This window comes from Zasmidium cellare (genome assembly GCF_010093935.1).
Source record: "Zasmidium cellare ATCC 36951 unplaced genomic scaffold M409scaffold_62, whole genome shotgun sequence".
NCBI lineage: Eukaryota > Fungi > Ascomycota > Dothideomycetes > Mycosphaerellales > Mycosphaerellaceae > Zasmidium > Zasmidium cellare.
This window is the reverse complement of record NW_022987006.1, coordinates 35,913-47,378: the sequence shown is the minus strand read 5'-3', so window position 1 is coordinate 47,378 and position 11,466 is coordinate 35,913. Positions and strand designations below refer to the sequence as shown.

The window sequence follows — 11,466 nt, the reverse complement described above, 5'->3', positions numbered from 1 at the left end:
CAAATCATGAATGCGTCTGAAGAAAGATTACACACTCTCAAGCCGCTGCGCCTGCGCCTCCGCCTCCCCTGCCTCCCCTTCCTCTCTTATTCTTGCGCCCTCGAGGCCGCCCTCTTGGTCTCTTCGCGACTCCTGCTCCACCAGTCGCGCCTGCACCTGAATCTCCTCCGCCACGACCGCGACCTCGACCTCTTCCTCGTCCGCGTCTTGCTCGAGGAGAGGGTTGGTATTCAGCGCTGCTCCAACGATCGGGTGAATTCTGATCTCCTCCCGGCGACGGTGGTCCTGGTCCATGCCCGGGCGCGTATCCGGCGATGTCTTCAGGTGCCAAGCGTGGAAATTCCACGAAAGCCCTGGGAGGTCGACGCCGTGGACGAGCCGCAGGAGCATTGCCATCGTCCACCCCGTCATCGTCCTGCGCAGGCTCTGGGTTTTCTTCCGGTGGGTCTTGATCCCCATCGCCATCGTTTTCACCACCTGGAGCCGGTTGCTCAACTTCCGGCAGAGGAGGAGGATCACCCTCGCCCCCAGCCTCCAACCACTCCAGCCTCGCTCGCGTAAGAGCCAGGGCGTTTTGAGCCTCGTTCAACTGCGCCTGGGTATTGATCCTCGCCATTTCCGCCGTGTCCCTCTCCTGCGTCCTTTCAGCGAGCAGGACCTGAGCCGCATTCCGTTCGTCTTGCAACTGGTTTTCAAGGTTTTCAATGGCAGTTGCTTGCGTTTGGATCGTGTCGCCCCGGGTTTGCACTACCTGCATCACATCGGTGTTCTGCACGCGCAGCTGGGCGAGTTCCTCATGATCGTCTGCAATCACCTGGTTTAAATTATCGACCTCATCCTGGAATTCCTCCCGAACCTCTCGTAACTCTTCGCGTTCTTGCTCGGACAATTCCAGATCGCGCCGCAACTGTGTATTCTCTGCGGTCAAATCTGTGTTCTGCTGCGTCAGATCCGTGTTCTGCTGCGTCAATTGCTCGTTCTGTGCGTACAATTGTGCATTATCCGCATCAGCCGCTTCAAGTAAACCTTGCAGTAAGGCATGCTCTCGTCTCAACACTCTATCAGTCTGCACAGGATTCTCCTGCAGTTGGTCTTCGGCCACGACACCATCTGCTGCACCTTCGAGCTCAGCAACTCTATCTTCCAGGCGCTCTATTTCCGCGTCAGCCTCCCGCAGCTGACCTACAGCTTGTTGCCTTTCATATTCGATGTTGTCTCTTTCGTTCGCTCTCTCGGTAAGATGGCGCTGAAGGTTCCTATTGACAGCCGCGCTCCCATCCAGTTGCTCCCGTAGGCCGTCGTTTGCACGGTTGAGCTCGTTTAGCTGTTCGCGGGCCGTGCCCACTCGTTCGTTCAAGTGAACGATTTCTCCGCGCTGCCGGGCGTTTTGGGCGTGTGCCTCATCTATCGCCTCATGAGCCCTCTGGAGCTCGTCTCGCATCGCGTCTATGTCTCGATCATGTTGCCCCCGAAGCCTGGCTAACTCCGCCCCCAATTCTGCGATGCGCCAGTCAGGGCCAGATTGTTCCTCTTCAGAATTGGATCGTTTTTCCTCAGAGACAGAAGGTTCTGTATCTATATTCTCCAACCACGCCCAGAGCCGAGCATTCTCTTCGTTGCTTTCAGCCCAATTGGCCAAGTACTCGTCTCTCTCATCTCGCAGTTCAAGAACCTCGCTTTCAAGGCGTGTGATCTCTTCGTCTTGTTCTTCTGTCACCCGCTCCAGGTCCGCGACCCTCTCTTCGGGGCTTTGCTCTGGCAGAGGGGGTTCTGTGAGTGCTTGTGATCCTGTACAATGTGGCGACGGTACGGATTCCGGAGGAGAAAAGCTCCTTCGTCTTGGTGGTGGTGAAGGCGGATCGTTAGGGTATGGTCCGTTGGGGTCACGTTCGTAGGCACCATGTGCTGTGATTCGAGTGTCCTCATAAGACGGCGAACGATCGTAAGGAGTGCGGACACTGGCGTTAGCGTCTTCATCCTCGTTCTCCTCTGCTTGAGGCGCTTGAGGGAACAATTGACGACCGAGTGGAGGCCCTGGCTGCCTCAAATCTGGCGTAGAGAGAGAGGCATCCAACTCGCTTTGTAGCTGTTCTTCTGGGGTTGGCGCGTTCCTGGGGAGGCGCGGTCTTGGAGGCGTCCGATGTCTAGGAGAAGTCCGCGGTGACCTGCCTGGATTGGGCAATGCATGATGAGGTGGTCTTGACCTCCGGATTGGCGATGAATGGTGTTGAGGCGACGAGCTGGCCGACCGCGTGCGGCGGTGTCCCAGTGGAGGACCAGACTTGCGCGGTGGGTTATACTTGGTCGGTGTCCGCGCCATGGTGCAGATAGAATGTAGTGTACGTTCGACATGGTGAGGGAGACGGGGGCCGTTGACCAGTATTCATCTGGACTTGACAATAGCAAAGGACAATGGGGGACCTTTGCTTGACCGGATCCGGCGTGACCCCGACAACAGGACATTTCTCAATGACAAAGAAGGTTGACAAAACCGAGCTTATTCGATCCCCCCGGCACAGAACCGTCGTTGAAGCGCCTGTGTGAGGTGTTGTAAAGCTCAGGCTGGTCGATAGTTGGAGATCCGTAGTACCGCGCTCCTTCCTAAAGCTTCCATCCAACCACTGTTTGACGTCTTGATATTTAATAAGGCGCGCTTCATTCTCACATTCGTCCTCTTGGAGACTTTGCAGCCTTCTCAACACTGGACGAAACAGAGTCGCCACCGCGTTCCGTGTCCGTGAGATGAAATGCACGCGGTGTCATGGCCATTGGGATACCTTCTTCACTCGCAAAAAACGAGCATGGCGATGTTGGAAATCCACAGTCTATACAGAAGAACTTCACAAAATCGCATTATGTTCTCTACGTTGGATCAGCTTCAATGTCTTGTGAGCTTTGCAGAGCGTGGTAGACTCACAGCTCAGTTTTGCCTTCATCGATATTCCTCTTCACCGGCTGTGCTTTGCCCGCATCGAAGAACCCTTCCAGATCCATCCATTCGGCAGCAAATGCGACGGTGAGCATGGCCCAGTCCTCAACGGTGTCCATGTGCAAATGCTCGCCATCGTCGTCCATCGTATGCCATGTACGGGGGAATGGTGAAGTGATGAGATGCAAAATCTCTACCCCACGGGCCATGAATGGAAGGTGGTCATCTTCGACGAAGCCGCCGGCCCACCGATCGGTGTCTTTCTTACCGCCCTCGTGAAGGAACATTGGCTCGCCTTTGGGAGCTTCGCCTTCCTTGAGCTTAGACGGGTGGTTTGGAGAGCTCTTGAACATCTTCTGCTCGCGAAGTCGCTTTTCTGCTTCCGCCATCTTCTGGTACGCCCAATGGGTGGTCTTGAAGTAGGAGGGTATCTTGGGGTTCTCCTCTCCCAGCAGGTCAAGTAGTACGAACAGCTCGATTGTGGAAAGCGGCGAGTGGTATGCACTCCACGCAGAGTATGAAGATGCTTCCCATTCTTCTGCGAGTGACCTCGCGCCATATAAAGAGTCATCATGGGTCCACGTCCGGAAAGCCTCCTCTCCATCCAGTAGCAGTATCTGAATCCCCCTATGACCCTCCAACCCGTCATCGTCTACATCTCCTTGAGCATCCATGGATTCCCATTTCTTGGTCAAAGCCTCATCCAACGTCCTCGCTGCATGCAACAGCATAGCACAAGGTGCTGCCGAATCAGTTGCTCCAATGAATCCATTCGGAGTCAACTTCGAATCATAATGCGCAACGAGGGCCAAACGACTGACATCGCCGTCGCCGTGTGCCCATGGTGGGTCGCGTGTGGCTATTATATTTGCGAACGGCACCTCTTTACCATTCGACGTAGGCGTTACGCTCGTCGAGTTTTGGAGAGTGACCTTCCATTTGGGCAGCTTTTGGGAGAAGAACTCGGTAAGATGCTTCTGGACAGCAAGCGACCCTTCAGTACCCGGTACTCGTGGAATCAAGATCGGAGAGAGCAGTGCGCCATTGTTGATATCGAAATTGTCACCTGGGCCGGGCAATGAGCGGAGGGTGGAGTCGGACAGGGCCGTGTATGCCAATGTCTCGCGGATGACGGCCGGCAGGAGGAGGGCGGCGTTGAAGAGCTTCATGTTCGATTATCGGCTATCCTGCGCTGCTATCGTATCATGGTAGCTGACTTGTTGGTGGTAAGAAGCGAGAAGCCACGTCGCCGTGAACTCTGATGCTGCTCAATCCCAAGCCAGCCAAGCCGAGCGACTGAGCTCCTCCTCCGCGGCCAACAGTCGCGTCTTCTCTCCTCCTGTTGCAACCAGCTGCCATGTGATGTTGTCGCCCACTGCCTTGCGGCTCAATGCCGTCTGTCGCATACCAAATCCCTTGATCCAGAGAGCATTTGCTGTTCATGGACCCTTGCTGGCCGTTCCATGCCCACAATGGACCGATGCGAACAAGACTTGGTCGTCTTCTCGGGCAAAGAGCACAGTCGTTGTTCAGGCTGGTAAACCTCCTCGTGTGTACATTCCGCGACCCCTACGATTTCACAACTTACGATATGTAGGCTTCAAGTACCCGGAATACCTCAATGTCTACCGAGCCGGCTCTCCCAAAACCCTCTTCATGGGCTTCTTTCGAATAGTGACCATTGTCATGTTGGTACCTCGAACTGTAGTTTGTATGCCGCTGGCTAACACAGGAAATGTTGCAGCTTTCCCATAGGCTGCCTCTTCGCGACAAACTTTTACTTCTCGCCCGACCACTCAAGCTTATGGATTGTCCCCTTCGTCCTAGGATCTGCCGTCCCAATGGTGGTCATGATGCTAGCCACAGGGCCCTACGTGCATTCCATTAAAGTCCGTCTTCCACCGAGTGTTCGAACGTCTAAGGAGGAATTGTTGAAGTTCGCGGACAACACGCCTAGCAACACTCAATTACAGATCGAGTGCATGAGAGTTTTGCCGTGGCCGACGAAAAGAGACGTCAAGTTTGGTCTGCTCAGGAAATACAGGCCGAGTTTCAAAAGAGGGTTGTCAAATCTGGAGTACGTACCCGAGCACACTGGAGAAGCTGCAAAATATGAGGGGACCTGGTGGCATAACGTGATCAAGAACTTCTTGGGCAGATTCATGGTCGACAATGTGGTCCTAGACAGGAGCTCAGCGCCTGGAGTATGGCCCAAGATGTGGAGGCAGATACCAGAGCTTGGAAGTCAGAACGATCCTGAGAAGAAGATGGGCGAGGAGAGGAGGCCGCTCGTTATGGCGAATCGACCGCAGCGAGGCACGAACGCACATACACGTCCATTGGCGAAGCCCGGCAGCGCCAAGCGATGAAAGATCATGCTGAAGGATCTCATTCTGCCAAACGACGGGACTTGGCCACGAGTTGTGAATGCCCAAACCTACCCTACAGCGCTCATTGAGGACGCCAGCTTCCTCACGCTGGCAATTCTAACGTCGAGTGTCCTAAGGTAGCTCGGCATGCAATGTCGCCGTGATTCGCTCAGGGGCAGTGGGAAGGTTGGAGTCTACAAGCACCTGTCAGAGTTCACGAAACGGCCGGGTGTAGCTCCAGGTGGCGTCGAGACGGCATTGCGTTCCAAGAACGCGTTCGAGGACCGGCATGGTGGACAGACAAGTGCTTGCATCGTTACCGATCGAACGTTCGCTCAAAGCAACCGAAAAGACTTCGGATAACGGTCTGTACATAGGTAAATGCATGTCCTCGGATCAGGATCAGGAGCCTTTCAACTTTCTCATCCAGTCAGATCATGTTCTCTATATTCAAGATGGTGAGAGCCATTCTTAGACAGATAATTGTGAGCGCAGCAGCAGCATGTGACGAAGTGGGACCGACAAAAGTCGTGGCCTTCAATTTCAACCTCAACTGATCAACTCCCAAGCTTGCCATCATACATCAACCACAGGAAGAAAATCAACATCGATTGTTAGAGAATGCCAGCCTCCGACTCCGAGATCTTGATAGTGGCACGCTATCTCAAAGCCAACAACTACACCGAAGTAAGTTTGAGTATACCTCTCTCCTTCCCACCGCTGACATCTGACGAAAGAGAATATAGACATACGATGCCTTTGTTCAAGAGGCCGATCTACCCTTCGATGCCGGAAACGTATCGAAGGGGGACTTGACGCTGGAGAAGCTACTTGATGAGAAAAAGAATTTCGATGTTGCTGTCAAGTTTGAGAAATTGGGGTTGGAAGATTCGAATGAGGCGTGGACGAAGAATGGTGAGCGAGCTGTTCCCGGATGATGGATATCAGGAGTTAAGATGCTAATGAGTGGCAGCACCATCGACTGCTCATGAAGTGACTGGCTTGCCGACCTCATCGAATATACTCTCTGCGCGTGTGGATAGTTTGCAGAACGATGATGGGTATCGAATTTATTTGTACTTATTCGAACCTGAAGGGCTGACCCGATAGCAGCTCGTCATCATCCACTCTGTATGCCTCAACAGCAGATCGCAAATTCCACTTGCTCGATGCTTCGACCAGGACCCTACAAAAGACTGTATCTGATCTACACGATGCTCCTGTCTTGTCATCTCTACAACTGGCCAAAGATAGGATCCTTACTGCTTCAATGTCTGGCCAGCTGTATGTCAGTGATCCTGCTGGTCGAATTCTGGAGAGACGCCGCGATCACACCAAGTACATCGTCAAGATAGCAGCTCTGGTAGACGACCCATCCGAGACGTACATCGCCACAGCAGGCTGGGACAACAAAATCAATTTGTATAAGAATGACCTGGGCACCGGTGTCGAGGTTGGCGAGCCTGTGGCAAAGATTCCCATGTCATCGAAGCCTGAAGCTATCCTGTTTGTTCGACATCCAGACAACAATCGACCGGTCCTGTTAGCAAGCCGAACGGACTCCAGCTTCATCTTCTACTACAGCGTCGAAGAAGAGCCGCACCTTCTCGGCAAACAGAACCTGGCTCCTCACTCGAACGCCTGGGTGGCGTTCACGCCTTCATCGTTCGAGCTTTGCCCTACAGACCCCAGCTTGCTGGCTGTGGGTACTTCAAGCATACCTCACATGAAGCTGCTCATAGTGACGTTGCTTTTCCCTCCATGGGAACCACAATCAGCTCCAGCGCCTGTTCCATCAACTAGGCAAGCCTTACTCGGAGAGCAACCAACCGAGACACAAGCATCCCAAGCTCGTGCAGCGCTGGCCATTGCAGACCGAGAGTCAGCGGCTATCAAGATCCACTGCACTACCCTCGCACCCCAAACGGCTTACTCGACTCCCGCAGTAGCGTGGAGACCGGACGGAAGCGGTGTGTGGGTGAATGGGGACGATGGCGCGATCAGAGGCATAGAAGCAAGCACGGGCAAGATTGTGAGCACGCTCAAGGGTCATGAGCCTGGTACCAAGGTGCGGTGCTTGTGGGCGGGCGTCGTTAAGAATGCAAGCGACGAGAAGGAGGTCCTTGTCAGTGGCGGCTTCGACCACAAGCTCATCGTTTGGGAGGCGTGAAGGAGGATGTGGAAGTTTAGCGTCATAAGGCTTACGGAACGTGCGGCAGGGACGACGGCAATGAGGGAGGTTAGGGTTGATTTCTTGCTCTACAATCATGTTGTCCACAAGATGCGCATATCCCCAGTAAGTCGGGCATACCGTGCATCTGGTACACTGACCCAACGTTGTCACAAGCCTGTTGCTAACGAGAAGCTACATAGAACGTTAGAAGCATGATCCTCGCGGAGCTATTACTACATCTTCATCCATGAGCAAAGCCCCCTCCGTCAACAACGTGGTATGCTGACGAGTGGAGAATCACTCCTTCTCCTGCATACAGCCGGTAGATGCATCCAACTCCGCAATGCCGGCAAGGTGCAGGACCTCGCCCTATGATCCTCTCACAGAGCCAACTTTCCTACTGATTTTTCTATTCCCCCCAAGTATCACGACGGACCGTCAAAAAAATCTCCTAGCTTTCCAACCCTTCACTACCACCATCTCTTCATCATCAACAATGCCACCCCCCACAGCAATAATCACAGGCGCCAGCAGCGGCATCGGCCTCGCCCTAACCAAACACCTCCTCTCAAGAAACTGGAACGTGATCATGGCCGACGTGAACCCACCCCAGGAGAAGCTCGACAAAACCCTCTTCATCGAAACCGACATCTCCTCCTGGGATCAGCAAGCGTCCATGTTCAAGCGGGCGTATGAGTGGAATGAGAGGCTGGATTTCGTGGCGTTGAATGCGGGCATTGATGATCGGGATGATGTGTTTCATTCGATTTCGGGCGATCCTAAGAAACCGCCGAGACGGCCGGGTATGAAGACTGTGAGTGTTGTGTCTTTGTGCGCGCTGTGGTCGTTGACGCTCATTTGGGGAATGAGGTAGATAGATGTCAATTTGACGGGGACTTAGTACGTGTCAACACCATCCCACACCAGCCCATACTCTACTCAATCAACCAACCCCTTAAGTCCACTCCGCTAAAGACGAATGATCATCTAGCTACGGAATCAAACTCGCCGCCCACTACCTCTCCCTCCCCAGCAGCACAGCAACCAAACCCCAACCCGGCGGCAAAATCGTCCTAACCTCCTCCGCCGCAGGCCTCTACCCGCAGCCCGTAATCCCCCAATACGCCGCGAGCAAACACGCCCTCGTGGGCCTCGTCCGCTCCATGGCGTCCGTGGCCAAACCACACAACATAACCATTAATGCAGTCTGCCCAACCCTAGTCCGCACCTCCCTCCCGCCCCCCGGCCTGCTAGAAACCTTCCCTCCAGACAAAATCACCCCCATGCGCACGATCCTGCGGGCTTTTGACGAACTCGCGGAGTTGGAGAGTGTAGAGGATCCGGGATGGGTGGAGAAGGGGAGGAATGGAGAGGTGGTGGAGGGGAGTCTGGAGGAGTTGATTTTTCATGAGGCGCCGGAGAGGAGGGGTGGTGGGGGGATGGATGAGGTTGTTAGGAGGGCTTGGGCGGGGACGTATGTGGAGAGGAATCGGGGCTTTGTTGTTGAAGGAGGAGAGGGAGCGGATGGTTCTTGTTCAGATTTCTTTTGCTTTTGTGATTGAGAAAGTTCATCAATTCATACATGCAACCCAGCCTGTGGCTAAACCGGGGGAATCCATTAATAACTATGCCGTAACGCTCATCATAATCCAGAAATTCCCATCTATCCAACGTGACCGTCGTCATCCTCATCGATAAACACCATCCAAAACCCCTCGCAACGCTTCTCTAAAGCATCGCGAACCCAACAACCACCGCCGTAGCGACAGCCATCACCACCGAGCCCGAAAACCTCGCCGAAGCCCCACTCGTCACCTTGACCATGGCGTCCGAGATCTTGAACTCGGGTACATAGGGCCCCGGCGCGGTGCTGTTGGTCGTGCCATCCCAGCAGTACCTGGAGAAGCACTGGTTGCAGATGTCAGGAACGTCTGTGCCCGTTCGGTCCAGCGAGCGGGAGAGGATGGCGCAGCCGACACAGGCGGGCCAGTTGGCATCGAGCGAGGCGTTGCCCTGTGTGGCGCCGTTGTAGGCGTTGAGGATGATGGCGTTGCGCTCCGTGTCGTTGTAGGACATTTGGTAGGTGCTCGTGTTGCCGTAGTAGACGTAGGGCGCGTTGGGAAGGTAGACAACCAGCGGGGTTGGCGAGGTGGTGTTGGAGGCGTTGCAGCCGAAGAAGGTGGGGCGGTTATTGAGGCCTAGGTTGAAGAAGGAGTTGATGTCTGGGACTGCTGGGAAGGAGGTGCCGTTGGCCATGTCGGAGAGGGAACGCTCGTAGGTGCGGACGATGGAGACGCCGTCGGGCCAGTTCAGTGCTGAGCCGTTGGCTGGGCTGGTCTCAGTCGTGTCGGCGGAGGAGTCGATGGCGAAGATGACGTCTACGTTGCGGTTTGGCTGGATGAGAGGGTAGAGGGGGATGTTTTGTCCGTCTTCACCTCCGTCAACGAGGGTCAGGTTGTTGTATGGAGCATTGACGTTAGTGGCATTGTTGTAGCCTCGGAAGGGGTTCACCCAGTCCGCGATATCCTCGTTGTCCTGACCAATGTCGGAGAGGATAGATTCAAGAGCATCCTGAAACGCTGAGGCCAAGGCACTGGTCGTGTTGACGCCTTGGAGGGTAGTCAGGATGGCGTTGAAGAGCGAGGAGCTCGTTCCCATGACATAGCTTGCGCTGTCAAATCCAACGATGCACTGGTCTGTGCTTGGTGAGCCAGATGAGAAGTTGGTGCCAACGTATTGGAGTGGTGCGAATCCGTAGACCGTAGGGTCGTCCGAACCGAGCTCCCATGGGGAGAAGACGTAGATGGTTGAGTTGTCGGAAATGATTGTTTGACCGGGGCTACGGCCATCAGACACGATCAGAGGGAGAGGAGAGCTTCCGCTGGTGAACCAATCCTGTTGGGCGATCGACGAGAACGTATACGCAGGTCCACCGTCGGTTGCATTGATCAATTGGTAGGACAATGCTCGGCCCCAGTAATCCGTGATGGTGGTGTTGAAGCCCGCATCCTCCTTTCCATGCACTTGATCGACAAGATCCCCGTAGTAACCAACACTATCAACCAGCTGAATACCACCAGTGTCGGGTCCCTCGAAAATGCTGTTGCCCAACTGCCATAAGCTTCCACTGTCATCGGCGGAAGTATCCTGAGACAGAATGTCGCTGATCGAGGTGAAGTTGTTCGATACCAGGGAACCGACCAGCCAACTGCCTCCAGAGAGCCCGGAAAGGTAGGTGGCCGCCTGCAGCAAGCCTCCTAGTTGTCCCGCAGCTGTCGAGTTGGGTGTCCTGCTGTCAAAGGCCTGAATCACGCCAGCTCCGTTGAGCATAGCTCTGTAACCACCACCCGACGCAGCAATGCCGATATTGGGCAACGCGCTTGCATTGTTCTGGTGGTTATCGATATACTGATTGGTATCCAAGCCCGTGATATTCATGCGACCCAGCAAGTCGCGCATAGGCTGAACCGTGGCATTTCGGCGCACTTCCAACCAGGCCGTTTCATTGTCTGATAATCTCGCTGCGCTTCGGATTGTGGGAGTTGCTGAGGGACAGCTCACGGTCTGTGGTGTGTAGCCATGAGGTGCGTTTGCGGCGAATGCTCGTCGTACTAATGCAGCAACTTCCTCCCTGTGCGGGTAAGGAGTCGCTGAATGAGGAAGTGAAGTTAGTGAAATGTCACTCTACCTGCGACAGACAAGTGAAAGGACGAACCTGAGGCTGCGGAGAGCAGCGCTGTGGACGCTGCCAAAGATGCCAAGAACTTCATGGTCAACAAACAACTCCCGTGTACGAGACCAAGAAGAGAGGAATGATAGTCAAAGAAGCACCTAGCCCGTGGAGCGAGGGTGGCACATGTAATTATACCTGCCTGCTTAGCACACGCCTGGTTGCTGTGCTGAGATGAGTGGTGTTCGGACCAGGCGGAGTCCCCTGGGCTCGCTCGTACCAAGCTGCCACATGAGATGACGTCCATGCATAAGTCAAAGTGAAG

At 54.5% G+C, this 11,466-nt stretch overlaps 6 protein-coding genes across 6 annotated transcripts; 3 read left to right on the top strand and 3 right to left on the bottom strand.

Annotated features, from left to right (window-relative positions):
* Positions 1 to 37: 37 nt before the first annotated feature.
* M409DRAFT_30258 (uncharacterized protein) lies at positions 38 to 2,320 on the bottom strand (the record flags this gene model as incomplete). The annotated part of the gene is made up of 1 exon (XM_033809840.1): positions 38 to 2,320. One exon carries the CDS (start codon positions 2,318 to 2,320, stop codon positions 38 to 40), a length of 2,283 nt encoding a protein of 760 aa, XP_033660141.1.
* Positions 2,321 to 2,913: 593 nt separating this feature from the next.
* On the bottom strand, positions 2,914 to 4,098 carry M409DRAFT_71145 (uncharacterized protein; the record flags this gene model as incomplete). The annotated part of the gene is made up of 1 exon (XM_033819042.1): positions 2,914 to 4,098. One exon carries the CDS (start codon positions 4,096 to 4,098, stop codon positions 2,914 to 2,916), a length of 1,185 nt encoding a protein of 394 aa, XP_033660140.1.
* A 303-nt stretch (positions 4,099 to 4,401) lies between these two features.
* On the top strand, positions 4,402 to 5,298 carry M409DRAFT_30256 (uncharacterized protein; the record flags this gene model as incomplete). Its single annotated transcript, XM_033809839.1, has 3 exons — positions 4,402 to 4,456; positions 4,527 to 4,617; positions 4,674 to 5,298. 3 exons carry the CDS (start codon positions 4,402 to 4,404, stop codon positions 5,296 to 5,298), a joined length of 771 nt encoding a protein of 256 aa, XP_033660139.1.
* A 621-nt stretch (positions 5,299 to 5,919) lies between these two features.
* M409DRAFT_30255 (uncharacterized protein) lies at positions 5,920 to 7,468 on the top strand (the record flags this gene model as incomplete). Its single annotated transcript, XM_033809838.1, has 4 exons — positions 5,920 to 5,985; positions 6,045 to 6,213; positions 6,272 to 6,359; positions 6,412 to 7,468. The coding sequence occupies 4 exons, from the start codon at positions 5,920 to 5,922 to the stop codon at positions 7,466 to 7,468; spliced, it is 1,380 nt and encodes a 459-aa protein (XP_033660138.1).
* Positions 7,469 to 7,967: 499 nt separating this feature from the next.
* M409DRAFT_71143 (uncharacterized protein) lies at positions 7,968 to 8,882 on the top strand (the record flags this gene model as incomplete). The annotated part of the gene is made up of 4 exons (XM_033819041.1): positions 7,968 to 8,285; positions 8,346 to 8,371; positions 8,463 to 8,800; positions 8,830 to 8,882. 4 exons carry the CDS (start codon positions 7,968 to 7,970, stop codon positions 8,880 to 8,882), a joined length of 735 nt encoding a protein of 244 aa, XP_033660137.1.
* Positions 8,883 to 9,199: 317 nt separating this feature from the next.
* On the bottom strand, positions 9,200 to 11,241 carry M409DRAFT_60954 (uncharacterized protein; the record flags this gene model as incomplete). Its single annotated transcript, XM_033814620.1, has 2 exons — positions 9,200 to 11,121; positions 11,187 to 11,241. 2 exons carry the CDS (start codon positions 11,239 to 11,241, stop codon positions 9,200 to 9,202), a joined length of 1,977 nt encoding a protein of 658 aa, XP_033660136.1.
* Positions 11,242 to 11,466: the final 225 nt, after the last annotated feature.